Below are 25,459 nucleotides of genomic sequence, written 5' to 3'. Positions count from 1 at the left end.
AACAAAACAATCGTGGCCTAATAGTTTTTGGTAGTGTAGAAAAGTAGGGACAAATTGGAATTTAGGGAAGAAGGAAGAATAACATAGTCTCTCCCACCTAACAGTGAAGAGGATAAGGTAAGTGGGACACAATTGACAACTCGATTAGACAAGAGCTCCCATTCCTCATTGTGGCAGTTGCCTGTTATGTACAGTTGGAAAATGAGAAGTACCCATAAATAAGCCACACAAAAAACGAAACTTTTCTAACATGCACTCCCATCTCATATATCTCAATTATTGACCTCCAATTATATTTAAGTTTTGTTTGTGGAAAATATTGGATACAATAAGATATATAGACTACTTTATTTGCTTCACTGGGAGAGAAAAACTTGTGTGAAAATTATTTTGGTTCATTTTCTTTTTGTCTAAAAACAAACATGGAAAATGGAAGTATATTGAAGTAGCAAGAGCATGACCAGCTATTGTTATCCAGATAAATTGGAGAGCAAAAGAATAGGAGAAGGCTTTTTTTGTTTTTTTAATTTGATAATACCTTTAATAAAATTATAAAAGTGCAATTGATCTTTTTATTTACAATAAGTTTTTGAATATTAGGAACAAATCTAATCAAAATTTCTAAGTAGTGTTAAATTTACATTGTAGAAATGTTAATTAAATCATTTTATTTAATTTAAATTAGAATGTTATAATTTATAAATACAATTTAAAATTTTAATGTAAATACTAATAGTTTAGGATGGATTCTATTAAACTGGCAAGGAAATGGGTTACATGTAGTAATAATATAAATATCTTTCAGCCAGAATATATATTGTTTAAGTTCAAAAATGCCTTCAATATTCACCAAAATATATAATAGATAATTTTGAATATGTATTATTTTTTATTATTTTAGGTAGTGAACAATTCGTAGTAGTTAATTAACAGTCTTAATTACATGCTATTATTTACTTCTGTTTTTCCTTTATTGTTTCATATAAGCTTTCCCAAACCACGATTTTGATCCAAGAAAAATAGAGCCTATATATATATATATATATATATGTGTGTGTGTGTGTTATATCTATCTTGTGTTGAAATCAAGCCTCAAACAGAATGACTATTCGGTTAACAAAAAAAAAATAAAAGGATACAGATTAAATTAACAAGGGAAAAAAAAAAAAAAAAACTTATTCTCTCGTAGTGTACCAAAATTTTAGATGCCTACAATATCTACTATCTCGCTCAGACATATGCCGACAAGAATATTAGAATTATTGATGTACGCTCTTCTTTCAATTGATTCTCAAGAATAAGAACTTATAATTTATTATATATACAAGAAAGAGAATCGCCAAAAGACAAAAGCTACAAGGTAAACATTTTCAGGTCGATGGTAGCTGGTTAGCATCAAAAATTAACTAGCGCTCCTCTTGTGTGTGAGATATAATATAGACGTATTTCCATTAAAAAAAACAAAAAAAGGAGGAAAAAAAAATACAGTATAGACGTTTAATATGATAATCAACCATAAATATTTGTGTGCGGATATGTGTCCATATTGTTAATTTATATACAATTTTTATTCAATTAAAATTAAATTAAGGATTTATTAAAAACTATAATTTAGATGGTGAAATGACAATTCTAAACACTTGTTATGTCATATAATTAGACCACCAGTATAAAATAGGAATCAAACATAGCAAAATCTACAAGGTATCATCGGACAACTTAAAGTGAACATTCTACTGTCGATCACCCCTAATATACATAAGCTGTCTGTGATATATATATAGTTAAGCTCATATTAAAACAATTTTATAGTTGTAATATTAAGTATTTCTTTATTAACAATTAGATTATAATTAAGATTTAAAATTTTAAATTGATTAATTTGAATTTAGTAATATATTAAAATTTTATTCAGAAAAGATAAATTTTATTAGGATCTAATAATTAATACACATAATTTTAAATTTTAGTTTTAATGTGATTCAATGGTTTTGAAGAAAATTATGATCTTAATTTTAATATTAAAGGCATGATTTGAGTCTATCCTATATATATATATATATATATATATATTAAAATAGCTGTTATATTTTGTTATTTTTTTCATTAATTAACATCTTTAAAGTTTTTTCAAATTAATTAAGTATTCATTCTCTTATATTAATTTCATTTTTTTTTTGCTTTTTTTTTTTTTTTCTTTTTGTGCCGAGACTTTTATATTCTTTCATTTTTGAAATAATATAAACCGTTTTGTATAATTTTTTTTGGAAACATATGAATTAAATGTATAAACGGAAATTTTTTATCTACCTCTAGGAAAGTAAATTTGATAACAATATACATAGAGACTATTTCAGAATATATACACACACACACTTCGCACACACATTTAGAGACCTCTAAGGTTTGAAAATCACCAATTTAGCTTCTCAAATTTGAAAAACCATCATTTAACATCATGTATTTTTGAGTAAGTTGACTTACAAGTCCATTTTATCCTTCTAAATCAAAATAAACATTAATTTTCATCTCAGTTTCTTTCTATGTTTTTATTTTTTTATTATTATTATTATTTTTTATGTATACAACTAACATCACTTAATTCATTCATGCATGCAAGTTACATTCAAATTGATTTTAGGGAACAGTAGATTTTGATAATTGGAGGGTCCAACATGCAAGCCGTGTGACATTATGAGGTAAGATGCTCATTTTGATAGTATCAAAAATGGAATCTTCGTTTAGGGTCTTGTAGGTAAATTAATCACTGAAAAAATTAGCTAAAAATCACATCCATCCTCACATCAATATATAACATTTTAGCTTTTAATTACGAAAAAAAAAAAAAATATATATATATATATATATATATTTTTAGCTTTTATCAAATATATATTATATATATAATATTTTAGCATACTTATACTACTGTCAAGTCAATTTAATGCTTTAAAGACTTTCTCAATGCAACTTTTTATTTGTTGTGAAGGCCTTAGTTTTGGGGTTCGAATTGTCATGATTTTAACCGATTTCCACCACCCCCACCAAAAGTTATCTCATCTACATGTCTATCAATCCCAATAATTAAATTTTATTTTCTCTCATACCTTAGATTTTGACTTATTTAAATTCCCAAGTATAAGTTTCATACATTTCTTTTCTTTTTCAGATAAAAAAAAAAAGAAAAAGAAAAAGGAAATGAATGATTGTTCAAGCAGATCATAAAGATCCATCTTTTTTTTATTAAACAAAGAGAAGCAAAAAGTAAAGCCATTGATATGCCAAAGGCTATCCAAACCCAAAAAATATTGCGAATTGATTTTTGTGAAGTATGACTCTCGTACATCAGTCAAACAGCTAGCATCAATTTGTGATGAATTTTCATTTTCTTAATGGGTTATATGAAAGCATAAGCTATCTTGGCATTTAATTAATTGGGAGTCAATTATAGTGTTTCATCCAAACTTATCCTTATTATCCATAATTGATAATGAAATTTCTAAGTAGCCATCCAAAAGTGACATGGACAATCATTCCCGAACTTGGGAAAAGTACCTATAGAATCCTCTGGTTTTGATGACCCCCCAAAAAAAAAAATAATAATAATAATAAAAATAAAAAAAGAATACCTTTGGCTTGGAATTCATGGGGTTTTGTTTGTTTAGGTAAAAGATAATGAGTTGAGAGAGATTACAAAATCTCTCTAAATTTCACAAAAAATTCCCAAGTTTACACTCGTTTAGGGCAGAAAAGAGAGAGGAATTACTCAAAAGTGAGATAAAAAAGACTTTATTTTAACCTGACAATGATGGAGGAATTAAAAATATTTTTATTTTTTGTTCGTCGTTAAAAAAATTAAAAAAAAAAAAAAAAAAAACGAAATGAAGAAAAACTTGTAAATTTCGGTGAATAGTGATGATGTAATTGTGAAAGTACGTGAAAGGTGAGGTTTAATCAAATGGGTGGTGGGAGTTGTGCCGCGTAGGCTACTCTTCCACCAGCTTTCCCCACATGCTTTTGTCCTCATTGCATTGCTTGTTGGTGTTTTGCCCAAACATTTATGCATTGAAGCCTTCACCGTCACTTCTCTCCTTGTCTTTCACCAATATTATTCACAAGCATTTGCCTCACTTTTGCGCTTTTCTCCTCCTCTGAATTCTTAAATTCTTTTTCTGAAATGCATGTTTGGAATTATATTGTTTTAAATATTCGACTAAATTTAAAGTTGTATAACCCGATTCAGTCCAATTCACGGATCACTTGCTTCCATTATAATTGTTTTTAGATGGTGAGATTTGTTTGTTGCAACAACAATTGTCCAATTACTTGGGCCCTGCTTGATATTTGATCTATTAGCGTTTAGCGTTTGGATGCCAAACGTGGAGGAGAAGAAGACCCTCTAAATGCCAATGTATAAGCACAGGCCCATTTAGAGTTTTTTGGTATAGATAGCTCTTTCTAAGCTACAAAAGAAACTCTATACACTGCCTTTGAACTTTAAAACACATCACCATTATAATATCATAACACATTAACGCATCATTATTCACAAGTTCAGAACACTATTTTAAATACTAATTGTGAGTACTGTTCACAAAGATAGCCTAATGTGAAAGCTATTGTTTATTTGGACAATAATTTTGAATTTGAATCTTTTAATTTTTGAATTTAAAACACCAACAAATACATGCTTTTCATAGGTACTGCTTATAAAATTTTTAAAAAAAACTTGTTAAAAATAAATTATTTGATTCATAATGAATAGATATTATGTATTTTGGTTCTATAATCTTATTGGAATTGTCCCATTACAATCGTATTCCTAATATCATGAATAAATAGGATGAAATGGAAATTATTTGTAAAATGAGTTTATATTATATATGCCTCTATTAACGTTCCAGATCTTGATGATAATTACAGAGTGGCGTTAATATTGACTACTGAACAACATGAATTGACCTTATAAATTATTCCATATATAGTTGATTTATACTATTTGGATCAATAGTGACCATTATCAGTGTTATCCATGCTAAGATAACAAATATTATTTGAATGCATTTAATATTTATATATTGATTTTTTATATCATAAGTCTAATTAAATAAAGTCATCCATTTTGAAGCAATTAAATTATCAAATGAGATATGAGATTTATTAGTAATCAATCACTAATTATAACAAACACTTCTTCAAAGTTTTTTCACAATCAGTTTATATGATAATAATCATTGATGATAACTTTTAACTATATAACAGCATATAAAAATTCATATCCAATATATTATATATTAAAATAAATTAATTACATTTTATCTCCCTAAACATTGGTGTATTTGGCAATTATTCCCTCTAAATCACAAAAAAAAAAAAAAAGTAAAAAACAAAGACCCTTGTTTTTTTTCCCTCTTGAAGTATATTTCTTGCCAGATTAATCCAATCATGCACTTCAACAAGTAAATTTGATAAAAATTAATCATATACTCTGTTTAACCAATGCTTTACTTTATCTTTGAGCAATATGTATGACTAATGTTGTCAAATTTATTTGAGAAAATCGCATGCATGTTTAGAGACTAAACTAATTGAAGATGGTGTACTGTTCCCAAAAAAAGAGAAGGATCGGAGGTTGTGTGGTTCAAAAGGATAGTTGAGGGTTATATATATATATATAACGTAGATAACAGGGAATAGAATTCTGGAATCATTCTGAAACAATATAGTTTTGTCAGTGGACTACAAAGACGATAGTAGAAGGGTTAAAGCTTCCACAATCAGCTAAAGCCTATAGGCTAAGTGTAGGGTTGGGTTAATTTGACGTGAGAGGAAAGCTCACTGCACTATCTTGCAGCCAAAAAGTTGTTGTACTATTTTTGGTTCTCTCGCTGGACCATTCTCTATGCAGTGAAACGGACCAGAAATTGTAAGTAGTAGCTTTTCTGATCATGGTACATAGTGGCCAGTGCCTCAGCAATTGTATCTCTTTCGCATGACTTGGCAGATATTTACATCAAAGAAGACTTGGCAGATATATTGCTTTCATGAGTATTTCGAAACATTACATAAGAAAATCAATGATTATCCATCTAAAATCTTCAAGTAATTGTTAAATTTGATATGGATTATATATTTTAGAATATAGGTGGCATATGCAATACATGAGGTATAATATACTACGATTTTCTAAAACAAAATGCAATTAATTAATAAGAATCCATGTGTTGTACACAAGCTTTTATTATTCGATTTTGATTTATAATTTTTTTTTATGGGATTTTGTGAAAGGGAAATGTGAACTAGAAATACTAGCAGCCTAATTAAGTATTAATTAATTTACATTTTTTTCTTAAAGGAATAATATTTTTCTTTTTTTTTTTTTTTTTCTTTTTGTTCAAAGGGAAAACATGAACTTAGTTCACATATATAATTAATATAGGATCAAGCATGACCGTGCACGCCCAATAATAATTCTATTAAATTTAAATAATGTTGATAAGAGTTCAATAATTGAACACATGTCCCAAGACACAATCAGTATCTCCAAACGTTAATCAGCAATAATTTTTTGAATGAAAAAACAATCTAATTTTTAACATTTGCAAGTCTACATGTATTTAACATGAATAGACTAACTGTTTTTATTTTATTTTATCAAAAATAAAAGTTTAACTGTCTTTTAATAAAAGAAAGATTTTTTTTTTTATATATAACAAGAATTTAATTTAAAAAAACAATTGTTAAAAAAATATTCGTAATAAATGCTACTTTTATTGAATCAATTACTCTTTTTTTTCCCCCTTTTTTTTAATAAATAATTGGATTACTAATTACGTACATACATAAATACTTTATTCTACATGAAATATATTTTGATACTAATGAATATAGTTTTTTCAAAAAAAAAAAAAAGAAAAGAAAAAAAGAAAAAAAAAAAAGAAGAAGCCGTTCCATGTGAGCATTTTATCTAATTAATTTGCAACTCATAAAATTAATCAATTGGCATGCAGAAAATGAGAAAAAAACTAACAAAGAGAAAAACAAAAAAATGGAGTAGAAATCGTGGGGTTTGTTAATCTCTTTTTATTGAGTCAATGGATATTAGTTCGAGGTATGATGTACCATTAATTATTATAAGATATAGCAAACATGTGGTACATATATGTATATATATATATATATATATAAAAATATATATATATTGCAAAAGTAACATGTGGGTATCAACTAATCCAATTTTTTTATTTCAACTTGGGTATAAACAGTGTATTGGACCAAGTCTATCAATACAACAATAGATTGTGATGTAGGCATATTTCTTACTTTTTATTCTAGCATTACTCTTTGTACATTTATATGCTTGTATAATGAGGGGCAAAATAATCTTTGCGAAATGGTCCCCTATAAGTTAAAAGATATACTAATTTAATGATTATGTTTCCCCGATCATAAAATTAACATTTTAATCATCTTGTTGAAATCAAAAGTAAGATTATTAACTTCTATATTAACAACTATTTCCTTTTATTATTGTGTCTTTACTTATTTTGGCCTTCTAAATTATTGTTCAGTTGATTTGTTTATATATATATATATATATATCTAAATATAAAATTAACATGTTGTATTTAATTGAGATTTTAATTGAAAATTGCATAAAAAGGACGATATTGCAAGAACAAGTGAAATCTAATAGAGAAACAAGTCTTTTACAATTTCCAACGAATATGGAAGATATTGAATTTATAAAATAAACAATAAAATATTTTTATTTATCATTATTAATGTAATTTAATATTAATACAGTAGTAATTAATTTATTAATTGACAGCATTTATTTATTTATTATTTTTAATAATAAAAATCAAATATGTAAAGTAAAAAAATTATTATTTATTATCACTAATAAATAATCATCTGTGAAATTCACATGTTATGTATCAATTTAAAAAAAATAATATATTTTTAAAATTTTAAAATAATATAATTAAATAAACCAATTAAAATTTCTTATACAAACTAATAATCGCTATCAAAACTATAAAAATAAATCCTTTGATATATAATCCAATAACATACGATTAACATAACATAAGATTAACAATTCTGAATTCAAATTTCTCTCACACAAATTTTAGAAAAAATTTCTTCAAAGTATACATATATTTTTTTCATTTTAAATCATACCTCCTTGTAGTTTAAATTAATCATTTCCACTTAAATCTGTTTCACATTCTTTTTTTTTTAATTGAAACAAGAAAGTATAAATACATCCCAACACTTGTTTATCAACACAATACAAGGATCCCCCAACATCCAACACTTAAAAAAAAACAAAAAATTTGTAGCATTTATTATCTTCTCCGTTTCCTCTAAATCTTCCAAATGGACACCAACATCATGAACATTGCTGCCCCATGCAAGTCCATCACAAACGACGTAGGCCACCCTCCACTCAATGGATCAAATTCCATTCAAAACTCCTCCTCCTACCCTTTCATCTTAGGACCTACCAACTCCACTCTCGGCCGCCACATCGCACGGCGGCTCATCCAGATCGGCGTCACCGACGTGTTCTCTGTCCCCGGAGACTTCAATCTGACTTTACTTGATCATCTCATTGCCGAACCTGAGCTCAACGTCATAGGCTGCTGCAATGAGATGAACGCTGGTTATGGTGTAGATGGCTATGCTAGGTCCCGAGGTGTCGGTGCTTGTGTTGTCACGTTCACTGTTGGTGGCCTCAGCATCATCAACGCCATAGCTGGTGCTTATAGTGAGGACCTTCCTGTCATTTGTATCGTCGGCGGTCCGAATTCCAATGATTATGGAACCAATAGAATTCTCCACCACACCATTGGCTTGCCTGATTTTACCCAAGAGCTCCGTTGCTTTCAAGCTGTTACTTGCCATCAGGTAATTAATTAGCATATATATATATATATATATATGCTTCAGATTGGTTCATTTATATACACATTAATTTTCATATATTTATATTTTTATGCTTTTGTATGATTTTTTTTTTTTTTTCTATTGATTGTTGATCAATGTCCATAACGTATATATTTTTTTAATATATGGCAGCATATAAATATTAATTGGTCTTTGTTCTTTTTTTTTTTTTGATTTTGTATAAAGGCTATTGTGAACAATTTGGAAGATGCAAGTGAGCAGATTGACACAGCTATTTCAACCGCCTTACAAGAAAGCAAGCCTGTTTACATTAGTATAAGCTGCAATTTGTCTGGAATACCCCATTCTAGTTTCCTTGAGGAGCCAATCCCATTTTTCTTGACCCCCAAGTAACAGATTTAATTTAATTTAATTTAATTTCGTCATCATGCAGCCAACGAATTAATTACCTAATAGTGGTTTCCAGTAAATTCAGAAAAATATCCAATTAATCAATATAGGTTATAATTTCCATACAGATTGACAAATCAGATGGGCCTAGAAATTGCAGTGGAGGCAACAGCAGAGTTCTTGAACAGAGCAGTGAAACCTGTCCTAGTAGGAGGACCAAAACTCAGAGTTGCAAAGGCTTCAGAAGCATTCATTGAGCTAGCCAATTGCTGTGGCTATCCAATCGCAGTGATGCCTTCAGCTAAAGGGCTTGTTCCAGAGCACCACAAAAGATTCATTGGCACATACTGGGGAGCTGTGAGCACTCCTTTCTGCGCTGAGATTGTGGAATCCGCGGACGCTTACCTCTTTACCGGACCCATTTTCAATGATTATAGTTCAGTGGGATACTCACTCCTACTGAAGAAGGAGAAGGCAGTGATTGTTCAACCTCATAGAGTGATAATTGGGAATGGTCCAACTTTTGAATGCATTCTTATGAAGGACTTTTTTGAAGCGCTTGGACCAAGGCTTAGAAACAACACTACAGCTTATGAGAATTACCATAGAATATATGTCCCAGCTGGAGTTCCTCCAAAATCTGATCCCAAAGAGGCATTGAGGGTTAATGTTCTATTCAAACATATTCAAGAAATGTTGTCTAGTAATACTACTGTGATTGCTGAGACAGGGGATTCCTGGTTTAATTGCCAGAAGCTGAAATTGCCAGAAGGCTGTGGGTACGTGAAAAATATATAGAATAACGTGAATATTTTGGTTTTAATAAGTTTTTATTTATTTATTCATTCATTTTTTTTTTTTTAATTTACTTATGCATGCGCAGTTGAAACTATTAGGGAATTGATGAAGTTGTAATTGGGTTTTGCATCAATTTGATTGCAGGTATGAGTTTCAAATGCAGTATGGATCAATTGGATGGTCAGTTGGTGCAACTCTTGGGTACGCACAAGCTGCACCAAATAAGCGAGTTATTTCTTGCATCGGTGATGGGAGCTTCCAAGTAATTTGCAAAATTTTGTATTTTTTTTGTTTTTATATTTATTTTAGAGGAATTTTTGGTTAATTAGCTAGGACGATGGGTTCACGGTTTCCAACATAATTTTCTAACCGAACTTTATTACTGTTTTATTGATGTTTGTCTTTTATTTTATTTTTTGAGGTTTTAGTATTTTATTGAACTAAAATAAATAACCACTCATGTGAAAAAAAAGATTTGACCCAAAAAACCATAGAATCCAAAACCCATCTACAGAATCCAATATAGTCATTTTAATTAATGAGGTTAAGATTGTAGGACTGTTTAGGGCCAATTGAATTGCTAAGCATCATGAAAAGTATAGATTATAGACGGTTAAACTAACATGTTGGTTTTAGTATTTTATTGATGCTAAAATAAAAAAACCATTATTTAACCTATTGGGCCTATGATCTCAACCCACATGTGAGGTTAAAAAAAAAAAATTGACCCAAAACACAGTATCATCCAAAACCCATCTATTGAGTCCAATATAGTCAGTTTAATGAGCTTGTGATTGTTGGGAATGTTTACGGCCGAATGAATTGCTAAGCATTATGAAAAGTATAGATGATAGACAGTTAACTAACATGTTCGTTTAAACCTGAAACATACCTATGCTTTATTAGTGTTGAATTATCATGGTTTCCAAAAACCAAGTGGATCTAATATGTAAAACAGTCAAGGTTTATGCACAACCAGTCATGAATTTTTATAAAATGGACGCAGATGACAGCGCAAGATGTGTCGACAATGCTTCGATGCGGCCAAAGTAGCATTATATTTCTAATCAACAATGGTGGATACACCATAGAAGTAGAGATCCATGATGGGCCTTATAATGTCATTAAGAACTGGAACTACACTGCTTTGGTTGACGCAATTCACAATGGTCAAGGCAAATGTTGGACGACTAAGGTAAGAAATATGTAAATATATTTGAGTATTTGTTAATATTAATTAATTTTCTTTTTACTAAATAATTTAGAGTAGTAATCTCTACTGTTGGTATTGAAAATTAACTTGCGTTAATTAAGATCACGTTATTAAATAAAAACTCATTTTTAAGAGAAAAGTAATGTAAAATGTGAGCTTTCCCCTACTGGGCCCACTAAAATGTACAAAAGCAGAAAAGTCTTCACTGCCTTTGGGCCCATTGAAACACAAAAGTATAGATGGGCATTCCAGTCCCGGTGGGCCCAGAGGTTCATACAAGAGCGGATGATGATAATTCAAGTGATCCAAAAGCTTTCCTTTCAAAAAAAATAAAATAAATAAAAAAAAGTGATCAAAATGTATTTCTGTAAAAGGAAAATAAAGGGAAAAGAAAGGGGTTAATTTTCACACTTTAACATCAATGTTGTTGTTGTTGTCGTTTTATTTTAATTTTATTTTCATATTTTTAATGCATTGAAGATGCATCATAAGACATCAGAGAGCGAACTTGGCCCCTCTCTCTAACCAGACCGTATGACAATTAAACACAAGAAACATGGGAACCTGGGAAAACGATCCTGCACAACCTAGAATTTCCGTTCATAACAAACATTCATCCATTAGAACAACTATGTTTATGTTATATATTTATTTATGTATTATTTTTATTATTTCATTTTCATGAATTATGTTTATGTTAAACATTAGGTAACTAGCGAAGAGGAACTTGTAGCAGCAATTGAGACAGCAAAGGGTGAAAAGATGGATTGCTTGTGCTTTATAGAGGTGATTGTACACAAGGACGATACTAGCAAAGAGTTGCTGGAGTGGGGTTCAAGGGTATCCGCGGCTAATAATCGCCCGCCTAACCATGATTAGACAATAATATCTTCCTAAATAATATATATACATATAAGTACCGCATTATCTTATTCTAAAAATAAATATTTAATAATAACAATTTAAATTATCATTTTATATGTGATTTCGTTAACAATTATTTATCAGTAATTACAAATATATGGTAAAGAATTGATAACAAAAAAAACTACGAAAAACAGTATCTTATAGTTGTTGTATTTTTTAAAATATGAATAAATTTGATATTAATAATTTTTTGCATTGGTTATTTGATAGATGAATGAATTTTTCCTTTTTTGTAAATATGAATGAATTTGATTTGTGGTCTATATCTTGGATTAGTTTTAAATGTGCAACACATTACTTATAAAAATTTATATAAGTGTTGATTTTCCACCCTTTAATTCAAAGTTGTAGAATAAATTTGTGGAAAATGACTAGGTATTATGGTCTATGGTGTTATGTTCCAACCATGATAAAAAGATAATACATGAAATTCTGTTATCACTAGTACATGTGGGGAAGAGAGACCAACGAAGGATCAAAGATTCACTATTAGACAATATGAACTATATTAATGTCCGCATCAATATATTTCTAATGTATACATTAATGCGAGAGTTTACATATAATTTCAATTCAAATACGGTAAACGTTTTTTTGACAAATTCTATTGTAAACGTTTTCTCTTCGTTTTTATTTTTTGGACCAAAGAGTTGATCAGCAAGAGATGACCAAAAAGAAAAACGTTAATCAGCAATAAACTAATAAATAAATAAATAAATGTATACGAGCCAGGATCCTACTCCGTTTTCCAAGAAGTAAAAATTGGATACACATGGTTGTCATCCAAGGGATAAGTGGGATCCATGGATCTACCCCACGTGGATCCACTCACTCTTACAAGTGAGGATGAGGATAGTGTGATCCTGATCTATAAGATATTTTGCAGTAATCCACCGTAGCCAATCCTATCTCCAACCTTTTTACCTTTTTTTTTTTTTTTTCAATCCCCTCACCATGCTACCCTGTGCCCCATTCAGGATCCATGATTGCATGACTTTCTCTTTTCTTCTTCCAATTTTTTCTCTAGCCTTTTGTTTTTTTTATCAGAAACCCCGCTTGATATCTTGTACGGTTTCTGTCTTTTTGCAACTTTTGTGGTTGCTATGTGGTATGATTCGCAACGATCCTAATTAAATTATTTGGCCTGCAACTTTTCTGGTTGCATATATACGTACATATATATATATATATATATATATATTTTTTTTTTTTCATTCATGATTGGACAGATTTTTTATTATTTTTATATTATCATTACAGCAAATTTTATTAAATATCAATTTTTTTTTAATTTTTATTTTTTGAAATAAATTTAAAAAATTTAAATTTCAAATAAAAATAAATTAAAATTTTAAAATATCTATTAAAATTTTTAAAATTTTATTAAAAATTCTATAAAAAAATTTATCAAAATATTCGAATTAAATTTTTAATAATTTGATTAAAAAATTTATAGTATTTATTAAAAAATTTGAAATTTTTATGTAAATTTTTAAAATTTTGAAAAAATTTTAAAAATATTTATGAAAATTTATAAATTTTTTTATAAAAAAATTTAAAAATAATTAATATTTAGTAAATTATTTTTCTAAATTAAATTTTTTTTTATCTTTTAAATATTTAATAATAAAAATAGAGTTAATTAAATTCAATAACATTAATAGTTTCTATTCATTGAAAAAAAAAAATATATATATATATATATAGTTGCTACATATTTTTTACAAGATGGAGTTATTATAATCCTATAATTATAAGTTAATAATTAATTATATTAAAATAAAAAATAATAATGTAAAATTACAATATTATATATAATTGATATTAATAGCATTTAAATTAATATCATTAAGTAAATAAAAAAATGATAGAATATATTATACCAAGGAGATATTATAAAATGACATAAAAAATTATTAAAGAGATACATATTTTAATAATTACTATTCACATTTTACATATCAGAATCAGTTTCAATTAACTAAAAGTTTTATGAGTATTAAGATAATATTTATGAAATATAATATAATTGTAATAATTATTTTATCTTAATTAATAAATAATTTTGTCAAATATATATATATATATTTTGTATATTTTTATCAATCCTAGTTTATTTATGATCGTTACTACTTACTAAAAATTAAATTAATTAAGAAAAATATAATATCTATTCAATATTTTTGCAATTTTTATAATCAATTTGATAATTGATTGATTAAATAAGCTAATGCTAATATTTTAATAAAAAATTTTATTTTTTAAAATAAATTTTTATCATTTTTTATAAATTTTTATCGATATTCAATATTTTTCGATATTTTCATAAAAATTTTCATATTTTGATTTTTCGAATTTTTAACGATATCAAAATTTTAAATCTTAACTTTTCATAAAGGATTAAAAACAACTTCTGAATAAAAAAAATATATACAATTTTATAATGTAGGTGCAAAAATTGGAATGGTTATATTCCATTAAAAGATGGGAAATAGACTTGGCAAATTTTAAATATCTTAACATCTCGATAGAAATAATATTATACAAATTAAGATCTTTACTTAATAATTAATTTTTTCTCATTTTTTTGCTAACCGAAAAAATTAATCAATTTTTTATTTTAAAATTTTATGTTAATTAATTTAGAAATCAATTTAAAAATTAAACTAATATAAAATAAATTATAATTTTAAAATCAAATATGAAATATTTTAAAATTAAAAATTTAACATTGCAAAATACAATTAACAAATAGATTTGAGTCCGCGAATCACGGAGTCAAAAAAACTACTTGATCATCTCATTGCCCAACCTGGGCTCAACCTTATAGGCTGCTGCAATGAGTTGAACGCTGGTTATGGTGTAGATGGCTATGCTAGGTCCCGGGGTGTTGGTGCTTGTGTTGTCACCTTCACTGTCGGTGGCCTCAGCATCATCAACGCCATTGCCGGTGCTTACAGTGAGAACCTTCCAATCATTTGTATTGTTGGCGCTCCAAATTCCAATGATTATGGGACCAATAGAATTCTCCACCACACTATTGGCTTGCCTGATTTCAGCCAAGAGCTCCAGTGCTTTAAAGCTGTAAGTTGCTATCAGGTAAATTAGCACATATTTTATATATATATATATATATGTATATATATGGAAATTTTTTTTTTGGGCGCCTCAACTTGCTGTAATATGTTGTGGAATAAAGCATTCTGTAATATGTTGTATTATGTGGAGACGTTTATAATAATCTAAATTCTATTCCTTGAGAATAAAATTATATATATATATATATATATAATCTCATATCAAAATGATATAATTGTTTTGCAATAAAGTATTAAATCTCAACCTTAGATTTTTACTATTTGGATTGAGAAAATGGTAAAATTCAGTCCAAATTAACAAATCAAAAATCATAATTTAAGATCTGATTTTTAAAAACTCATATTGTTTTAACCTAAACCTTATCTTACATACATGTATATATGTTTCAAAACATGTCAAACATTGTATATAATTCTACTTTTATATGATTTTGGAAAGCAAAAAACTAATTAGATTTTTTAATTGATTCTAAATTAGTTGTTTTCTTTTAATACATTTACAAGGTTATAAACTTAATATTAATTGGTAAATTTTGATGTTGTTGATTTTGTAAAGGCTTTTGTGAACGATTTGGAAGATGCAAGTGAGCAGATTGATGCAGCTATTTCAACAGCTATACGAGAAAGCAAGCCTGTCTATACCAGTATAAGCTGCAATTTGTCTGGAATACCTTGTCCTAGTTTGCTCAAGGAGCCAATCCCACTTTTCTTGACCCCCAAGTAATTTAATTTAAATTAATTTCCTCATGAAGCCAATGAGAAAGTATTAATTAATTAACTAAACTTTGTTTTGTGTAATACAGATTGAGTAATCAAATGGCCCTAGAAATAGCGGTGGAAGCAACAGCAGAGTTCTTGGACAAGGCAGTGAAACCAGTTTTAGTGGGAGGACCAAAACTCAGAGTTGCAAAATCTTCAAAGGCATTCACTGAGCTAGCCAATTGCTGTGGTTATCCAATAGCATTACTGCCTTCAGGAAAAGGGCTTGTTCCAGAGCACCACAAAGATTCATTGGAACATACTGGGGAGCTGTGAGCATCCTCTCTGCGCGGAGATCGTGGAATCCGCCGACGCTTACCTCTTTGCGGGACCCGTTTTCGATGACTGCACTTCAGTAGGATACTCACTCCTTCTCAACAAGGAGAAGGCAGTGATGTTCAACCCCAAAGAGTGACAATTGGAAATGGTCCAACTATTGGATCCATTCTTATGAAAGACTTTTTTAAAGCTCTAGCAAAGAGGCTTAAAAGCAACACTACAGCTTACGAAAATTACCATAGAATATAAGTCCCAAATGGAGTTCCTCTAAATTCAGATGCCAAAGACGCATTGAGGGTTAATGTTCTTTTCAAACATATTCAGGGAATGTTGTCAAGTAACACTGCTGTGATTTCTGATGCAGGGGACTCATGGTTTAATTGCCAGAAGTTAAAATTGCCTGAAGGGTGTCGGTATGTTAGAAAACATTGTGAACTTTTTTATTTTTTATTTTTAAAATTAATATATATATATATATAATTAATTATAGGGAATTGAATTGTTGAACTTGAAATTGGGTTTTTAGATTTGATTGCAGGTATGAATTTCAAATGCTGTATGCATCGATTGGATGGTCAGTTGGTGCAACTCTTGGGTATGCACAAGCTGCACCAGACAAGCGAGTCATTGCTTGCATTGGTGATGGGAGCTTCCAAGTAATATGCAAGCTTATATTTTCTTTTTTCTTTTTTAAATAATAATTCCTATGAAACTGAGTTTTATACCTGGTATTTTGCGGATGTTTGTTTCTTTAATTGGGACGTTAATTATACTTTTTTCTTAAAAAGAAAAAAAAGAAATAAAAAAAAGGATTTTAGTATTTTATTTTATTTTATTTTGGAAGATTTTAATTATACAATAAGACATTATTCTAGAAACTAACGCGCCACTTTAAAACTGAAAAACACCTATGCTTTACGATAAATTATTAAATATATAAATGTTGACTTATCACAGTTTCCCAAAGTTTAAATTGTTAGGAAAGTGGATCCAATATGCATAATTACGAACCATTATTATATGCACAATCACTCATGAATTATTATAAAATGGAGGCAGATGGCAGCACAGGAAGTGTCGACAATGCTACGATGTGGCCAAAGGAGCATTATATTTATAATCAACAATGGTGGGTACACCATAGAAGTAGAGATCCATGATGGACCTTATAATGTCATTAAAAACTGGAACTACACAGCTTTGATTGATGCAATTCACAATGGTGAGGGCAAATGTTGGACGACTAAGGTAAGATATATATTTATATATATACAAGAAGATTTGTTGATATTAAATAATTTCCTGATTATTAATTAATTAGATTGATAATATCTTAAAATTAGGTGAGTTGCGAGGAGGAACTAGTTGCAGCAATTGAGACAGCAACAGGAGAAAAGATGGACTGCTTGTGCTTTATAGAGGTGATTGTACATAAGGATGACACAAGCAAAGAGTTGCTTGAGTTTGGCTCAAGCCTAGCTGCCCCTAATAGTCGCCCACCCATCTATGACTAGACAATATTAATTTGCAAAATAATATATGTGTATATATATATTAGAAATATTTTTTCGGAGCTGCTTCCTCCTTTTATGAGGAAACATAATAATGTGAAAATTAAAAATGGACCCATATTATCTTATTTAAAATTTAAACTAAAATATTTATTTTAAAAAAATTAAGATGTAAAATCAAATAAATTAGTTAATATGGGTTTCATTTTTATTATCCGCATTATTATATCTCCTAAAATAAATTTGGAGATGGTTCCTAAAAAATCAATTATATATATATATATATATATATATATATATGTATTTCCTAATTAGCTGTCTTTATATTATTATTGTTCAATTGATGATGAAAGGTTTGTGCAATTTCGCATTATATATGTCAATTACTTTGAAGTTGAATTTAAGTAAGGTTTTTTCATTATTAATTATTTGATATGTAAAAGTATCAATTGATTGGTAGATATAGCTATCGAAGGACTTATATATTTATAAACAATATTTGCCTCTATAGTGGAATGAACAGAATTTCTCCTTATCATGAATCATTGAATCTTAGATTTAGTTTAATCAGGATGCATTATCAATACTATTTAAATTCAAATTTAAAAATCTAAATGGAATTGTTTTCTATTGGTAATAATAACTAAAATGACAATTCTTATATAAAGATAGAGGAAACAATTAATTATTTCCGCTGAATAATAGAGTATTAGATAATTTGAAATTAAATGCTCAAACGTTCCAAACAAGATTTGGCGTAAAGTTGATTGCCCTGTTGAAAATGGAAGTAGTCCTTATATTTGATCCCAATTTAGACTGGAAGATGGGTTTCATTGTCTGCCAGTTTTGGTGCTGGCCTAACAATTGTTTCAAGTGATGGTCCATATGCGATCACCACATATATCTTTGTCTTTTTCTTGTTCACTACTGTTCGATGTACAACACTTTTGTACTTCACATTGCTCAAAATCTGAAACATAAATCAAATAAGCAACCAAAAAAAAAAAAAAAAGAAATTACCTTTCTTTCTCTCTCTCTCTCTCTCTCTCAAAAAAAAAAAAAAAAAAAAAGAAAAAAAGAAAAAAAAGAAAAAAAAGAAAAAAGAAAACCACCATATAAATGTAATACCTTGCTAGCTAGTTTTGAAAGAGCATGTTTTTTCCCCTACCTTTTTGGCCAAGATTACCGATCACAAGGGTATAGGTGTGAAAGACATCACTTAGTCAATTACTTGGCTTTCATGAAGATTGACCATTAATTTAATATAATAAAAAATGATGAAACAGAAAGCAAAAGAAAAAGGGAAAAATGGAAAAGTTATGAAATATAGAATTAATGGTGAAAAATGAATATAAATGTACCTCAAGGTGATCACCAATGTTATAAAGGATTGAATTTGGAATGGTATTGACATTGAACCAATTCCCATTGTGCTGTATTTGAAGGCCATCAATTCCATTATGAATAACTGGTTTCAAAAGGCCAAGATCAGAATGAGGAAGCAATCCCATTGCAAACTCTGGCTGTGGACATGGAGGATACAAGTTTGCCGCAAATAATTGTAAGCCTTCAGATTCCAGATTCATGGCCTTGTCTATGTAATTGGCTTCCAATCCCAAACTTTCCGATATTCCTTCAAATAATTTCTGGGTCAGTTTTTGGGAAAAATCAGAGCAAACCTCACTGCACTAGACAAAAAATCACAACTTGCTCCCAGTGGGGTTCAGGGGCTAGGATAGTAAATGGCATTGGTATTTGGTCCGCATATAAGTGGACTGTGTGGCTCATACCTTATCAAGAGAGAGGACAACTTTTTGTCATCTATACTAGGATATATGGTTTTTCAGCGAGGAAAAAAAAAAAAAAGAAGAAGAAGGTACAATCTGCACTCAGCCAATAATAATAAAAAGAAGTAAACATGTGCTCCTGATTACAACATAATAAATGAACCGTATGACAGCTAAATGTTTCCAAAATTAATAATTTTATTTTTGTTTTTTTAACAAATTTTGCATATTTACTTTTTGAATGTCATTTTATTTAAATAACCTCTATTTGACATTTTCAGTAAATTTTCACAGTACTGTGGATGCATATATATATATATATTTATATTCACGATATTAAATGTAATTAACTCAATTCATTCAATTCCATATAAGTTTGTGTACGTTCAATTTATAATTTGAATATTTTAAAAATTTACCTAAAGCCAGCGGTTTTATTGTCCGAGTGAAATTGAGGATTCACAACGACCTTGAGAAAATCCCTCCAAAGGAACACTTTGTCTACTGGAGAATTGAAACTAGTTCCATATTTAATTGGGTCTGAAACGTGCTTGCCCTTTAATTCTAGCTTCTCCTCCTACTCAGATTGAAAAACACTTTGCATCCCTCGTTAATCGAATCCATCACTTTTGCCACTCCATGATTAATCACCTTCACATTAATTAATTAATTACTAAGAACTATATTTATTTACTTCAATTAGTAAATTATCCATCCACATATTATATATAAATAAATATTATTTACCTGATAAATAATTACTAATAAAATTTATATGTTAAATAGTAATTTAAACAGTAATCATTAAAAATTTATTTTTAAAATTATAATATAAAAATAATAAATTTAAATTTTCAATTAAAAGTTATTAAATAAACAGAATAATCGTTATTGATAAATAACAAATAATTAATATATTATAAGTTATAAGCCCCAATCTTGGCATGCTTGTCCGAGATCTGCAATGGCTTTGGACCGGATGAGGGTTACAGAAGGAGAGGATGGAGATATCAATGATAGGAATCTGTTCATCTTGGTTGTCCATATCTGCAGCTTTAAGATCATGGCGATTATTGAAGTAGGTGTAGGTGGATGGGATGGAGGTGAGACGGGGTGATTCAACTAGCGATTTGACGCTCATTATCTTGTTTCGGTGATTATTGAATTAAAAGTCTAAAGACGAGAGGAAAATAATTTATGGAGGTAAATCAATCAAAAGACAAAGAAAAAGCTCTTCTGAAAACAGACAATCCAAGCATCATGGGAGTATCTAAAACCCAGACAAGTCTATTAATTGGATGGATATATTATTAGATTCTTTTTTGTTTTTCTTTTTTGACTAAATTTATTATATTTCTTTCTCTATGCATTATTGAGCTAGATCTGAATAAAAGGGTTTTAAAAAAGTATGTCCAGAAAAAAGTTGCAATAATAACAAAGGGTTAAAAGAAAAAAAAAAAGTCTATGTTTCTTCATGTTTTCTTTGCTTCTAATTGTCGTGTTGCTTTTGTAATCTTGTATATGATTTCTAATCTATAAAGGTCTTTCTAAACATTTATTATGAGTATTGAAATGTTAACAAATAATAATAATAATGAAAAGAATTATACACTAATTGTAACTTTAATTTCCGTTGTTGAATAATGTAGTAGACGTGCTAGCTCTTCCTAAGACTTTTAATGGCTTAAACAATGAGCCCTTGGCAGGGCGCACACAACTCTGCAACTGGTGGTGACAATACATGTGGTCAACAGAGCTGGAGTTTACAATTCAAGAGCCTAGACACGTCAGCTTATCACATGTCAGTTTACCACAATTTAGTTTTACCAGTTTTCAGCTTATCATATATGCTTTACTTATCATGACACCTCTGAGGCTCTGACTGTCAAAGAGTATGTTTGGATCCAAAGAGTAAGAAAAAAAAAAAAAATTGATTCAAATATCTTGTCATAGTTAAAATGCAACAAAAATAAAAGAAGAAAAAGGAAAAGGAATAAATTGATTTTTTTATTTTATTTTATTTGTTTTATTTTGACAGGAAATAAATGAAAAAAACACTATTAATTAATTTTTTAATATTTTTATGATTATTATATAAAAATATTTATTATTTAGCAATCATCTAAATAATAATTTTTATTAAATCTTTTTTTTTCTCATTAAATTTATTATTTTTTTCTTTTGTTTTTCTAGAGAAGTTCTTCGATGCACAATGTGTACCACATCAACCGTACACATAGTCATTAAATTTTTGACATTTAGATATAAAAAAACATGTATTTTACTCAAAAAAATATAAATAAGTTTACTATAATATTTTTAACGTTACCTTACATTATATTTTATCAAGAGATTTTAAAACCTTTTTCCTCCTCTTTTTTCTTTATTAAGCTTTCTTTCCATTTTATCTTTTCTTGTATTTAATCTTAATGAAATAGAACATATAATAATTCTTGTTAATATTTTACTCTTTAGTAAGGTATTCTATTATGAATTTTTTTAGTTGATCTCAAAATAATTGACGATATTGTGCGGGCTTTTCTGTTAAGAAATATGAAGTAGATTCATATTAATTTACACAATTTCTCATCAATACCTTTATTTTTGTATTAAAACACGTATTCGCCCAAGTTTGTATTGATTACCGTGAACACTTGAGTTAAAAAAAAAAAGAAAAAAAAAGAAAAAAAATTAAGAGGTGGAAGATTCGGAAATTAGATTTAAAGCTGCAAAAATAAGATTAAAAAGTAAAGGCCACCCACACAAATCACTTCCTTCCCTCTTCGGTTAGGATTAGCCATGCTAGTGTTGAGGCTTCATTTCCAGATGAGGAAGATATCTTTGCAAAATTAAAAATGACAATCTCATTATCAAGAAAAATAATGATAGCATTGTTTTTTTTTGTTTTTCCTTTGTTTTTTTGAATAATAATAGTGTTAAATGAATTTACTGTAATAATTCTAATCACATTTAGTAAAATGATATGTTCTATTCTTTTGTCCAAATGGCAAAAATTCAGTGGCTGTGTGTACCGTACACATTGTACATAGAAGAATTTCTCCCTTTTCTAAATCTAAATACTAAATCCAAATATAGAATAAATAATTAGATATAAAATAGCTCCTATTTTGTGCATGAATGATTGTAATCAAGATCTTAGGAAACTCACACACACAAAAAGAAAGAAAGGAATTGTAATCATTAAATCAGTTTTAATTAATTGGAACTCAAAAAGTTTAATTTCTTCTATTTTATCTCAGTTTCTCTCACTATAATCTGCGCTTACAAAGAAAAATTTTATTTTTGGAGTTTAACTGACATACATCCACAGCAACCTCGCTGTACAATTTCTGTTTATAACCGTGCAGGTAAATTAGTTGTCTAACTTCTAGTGCTTGTTAGTTCAAATTCAACCAATTATATAAACCATATTCAACTCTCTATAAAAACACAAACAGAAACATAATTAATCCTCCAAACTACATATATTAAAAGAAAGTAATAAAACTTGGCTTACAAGAGAGGAGACAGAGAGACCAGATAGATATATTTTCATTCTATTAATTGAGAATTAATAACAGAAATCAAATTTATTTGGCCATTAGTACTTATTCCAAGAATTTGGTTCCAAGTTATAAAGCATATATACATAAAATTTGAATTCAAATGCGTAAACTGTCTAAACAAGATTTGCGATGAAGCTTGTTGGCTTGTTGAATTTGGAAATAGTCCTTATATTTGATCCCAGTGAAGGCTGGTGGATGGGCTTCATTGTCTACAAGTTTTGGTGCTGGACTCACAACTGTTTCAAGTGATGGCCCGTTTGCAATCGCCACAGATATCCTTGTTGCTCTGTTGTTCACAACTGCTCGATGTACAACACTTTTGTACTTTCCATTACTCAAAATCTATACATCCAAAATAATTATAATAATAATAAAACAAAATTGGATCCAAATGTGGAAATGTAGGGAAAAGAAAATTAAGAAATGTAGAAATGGTGAATAGGAATATAGTAATTCACCTCAAGATGATCCCCAATGTTAAAAAGGATGGAATTGGGAATGGTATTGACATTGACCCACTTGCCATTGTGTTGTATTTGAAGGCCATCAATTCCATTATGAATGAGGGTTGTCAAAAGGCCAATATCTGAATGAGGAGGCATTCCCATTGCAATTTCTGGCTGTGGACATGGAGGATACAAGTTTGCTGCTAGATATCTTAGACCACATTCCACATTCATGGCCTTGTCTATGTAACTGGCTTCCAATCCCAAACTTTCTGATATTCCTTCAAGTAATTTCTGGGTCAGTTTCTCGGTTTTCTTGCAATAATCAAAGCAAACCTCACTGCACCAAACAACAAACAATTAAGAGTCACAACTGGCTCTCAATGGGCTTACAGTTGGACCCTGCATACGATGCATACTTTACAAGAGAAAAACAATATATATGTAAATAATATAAGAATTTTTATGTATGTACATATGCAAGCAATGATCCGCAGTTTGAATTCTTATAACTCTAATTTATAAAATAAATAAATCAAATTAAGCATATGGTAGCTAGATATTTGGAAATTTTATGTAATTTTATTATTATTATTATTTTTTTTTTTACAAATTTTCTAAAAGTATATATAGAACGAGCTCATGATTGAATTTCATTTTATTTTCAATAACGTCTAGATTTTCGCAGTATCGATTAAATTGTAATTAGTTAACTTAATTTATATTTATGCTTTGTGTGAAATTATTAAGATTAAGATGGTACCTGAAGCCAGGGGGTTTATTGACAGGGTGAAACTGAGGATGCACAATGACCTTGAGAAAATCCCTCCAAAAGAACACCTCCTCTGCTGAAGCATGGAAACTAGTTCCATATCTTATTGGGTCTGAAACTTGCTTGCCCTTAAACTCTAGTTTCTCCTCCTCACTCAGATTGAAAAATCCTCTGCATCCCTCAATAATCGAATCCATCACTTCCTTTGGAACACCATGGTTAATCACCTATGAACACGTTAATTAATAATTAAGAACCATATATTAATTACTTACTTTGATTAAGCAAATTAATCAACCATATTAATGCATATATTATCACTACCATGAAGAAGCCCCAATCTTCACATGCTTTCCCCAGATCACTGATAACTTTGGACCGTTGATGAGGATTGCTAGAGTAGAGGAGAGAGAAATCAATGATGGGAATTTGTTCATCTGGGTTATCCAAATCTACAGTTTCAAGATCACGAGGGTTGTTGATGAAGGTATAGGTGGAAGGAATGGTGGTGAGATTAAGTGATTCAGCCAAGGATTTGACGCTCATCATTTTTTTATTTTTTATTTATTTTTTTGGGTTTCGGTGACTATCGGAGAAAACCTGAAGATGATAAAGGAAATGAACAAGTGAGTCACGGCGTTGAACAAATCATTGAATGTAGACAAAGAGGCTCCTCTGGATCCATACAATCCAACGCTTATTAGTGCACGTGGATATGGATAATTTATTATATATTTCATTTTATGCATTAATCTTGACTAATTGAGCCAAATAAAAAAGTATGTCCAAACAATAACAGTTTTATAAAGCGTTCAAAAAATATAATTATAGAATTATATATAGTTTCCTATCTTTATTCAAATTGTTTTTTAAACATTTATTATGAGAATTGAAATATATATGGTTGGTTCAGAGTTATATAACTCAAGACACGTAAGCTTATACCACATGTCAGATTACCAAGATTTGGTTTTTCCATATGTCAGCTTATCAGATT

The 25,459-nt window shown here is 28.9% G+C and overlaps 2 protein-coding genes and 2 pseudogenes across 2 annotated transcripts; 2 read left to right on the top strand and 2 right to left on the bottom strand.

Moving 5' to 3' along the window:
- The first annotated feature begins 8,385 nt into the window (after window positions 1-8,385).
- LOC107427602 (pyruvate decarboxylase 1) lies at window positions 8,386-12,234 on the top strand. Its single transcript, XM_048481048.2, has 6 exons — window positions 8,386-8,916; window positions 9,142-9,305; window positions 9,435-10,085; window positions 10,249-10,366; window positions 11,111-11,299; window positions 12,026-12,234. Exons 1-6 carry the CDS (start codon window positions 8,386-8,388, stop codon window positions 12,194-12,196), a joined length of 1,824 nt encoding a protein of 607 aa, XP_048337005.2. The 3' UTR covers window positions 12,197-12,234.
- Window positions 12,235-13,047: 813 nt separating this feature from the next.
- On the top strand, window positions 13,048-17,894 carry LOC112492897 (pyruvate decarboxylase 1-like; annotated as a pseudogene).
- Window positions 17,895-18,615: 721 nt separating this feature from the next.
- Window positions 18,616-21,916, bottom strand: LOC107427601 (2-oxoglutarate-dependent dioxygenase 19-like; annotated as a pseudogene).
- A 1,303-nt stretch (window positions 21,917-23,219) lies between these two features.
- On the bottom strand, window positions 23,220-25,145 carry LOC107427611 (2-oxoglutarate-dependent dioxygenase 19). Its single transcript, XM_016037993.4, has 4 exons — window positions 24,787-25,145; window positions 24,454-24,689; window positions 23,703-24,030; window positions 23,220-23,586 (listed from the first exon to the last, which is right to left on the bottom strand). The coding sequence occupies exons 1-4, from the start codon at window positions 25,009-25,011 to the stop codon at window positions 23,341-23,343; spliced, it is 1,035 nt and encodes a 344-aa protein (XP_015893479.3). The 5' UTR covers window positions 25,012-25,145; the 3' UTR covers window positions 23,220-23,340.
- Between the last annotated feature and the right edge of the window lie 314 nt (window positions 25,146-25,459).

The sequence above is a fragment of the Ziziphus jujuba genome, chromosome 9 (genome assembly GCF_031755915.1).
Source record: "Ziziphus jujuba cultivar Dongzao chromosome 9, ASM3175591v1".
Classification (NCBI taxonomy): domain Eukaryota; kingdom Viridiplantae; phylum Streptophyta; class Magnoliopsida; order Rosales; family Rhamnaceae; genus Ziziphus; species Ziziphus jujuba.
The sequence above is the reverse complement of the archived record's forward strand: the minus strand, read 5'-3'. Positions and strand labels throughout refer to the sequence as shown.

Coding starts and splice junctions, on each gene's coding strand:
- LOC107427602 (XM_048481048.2), top strand. CDS start 8,386: ATGGACACCAACATCATGAACATTGCTGCCCCATGCAAGTCCATCACA. Junction 8,917..9,141: donor AAGCTGTTACTTGCCATCAG/GTAATTAATTAG, acceptor TTTTGTATAAAG/GCTATTGTGAACAATTTGGA. Junction 9,306..9,434: donor CCATTTTTCTTGACCCCCAA/GTAACAGATTTA, acceptor ATTTCCATACAG/ATTGACAAATCAGATGGGCC.
- LOC107427611 (XM_016037993.4), bottom strand. CDS start 25,011: ATGATGAGCGTCAAATCCTTGGCTGAATCACTTAATCTCACCACCATT. Junction 24,690..24,786: donor AAGATTGGGGCTTCTTCATG/GTAGTGATAATA, acceptor ACGTGTTCATAG/GTGATTAACCATGGTGTTCC. Junction 23,587..23,702: donor ACATTGGGGATCATCTTGAG/GTGAATTACTAT, acceptor TTGGATGTATAG/ATTTTGAGTAATGGAAAGTA.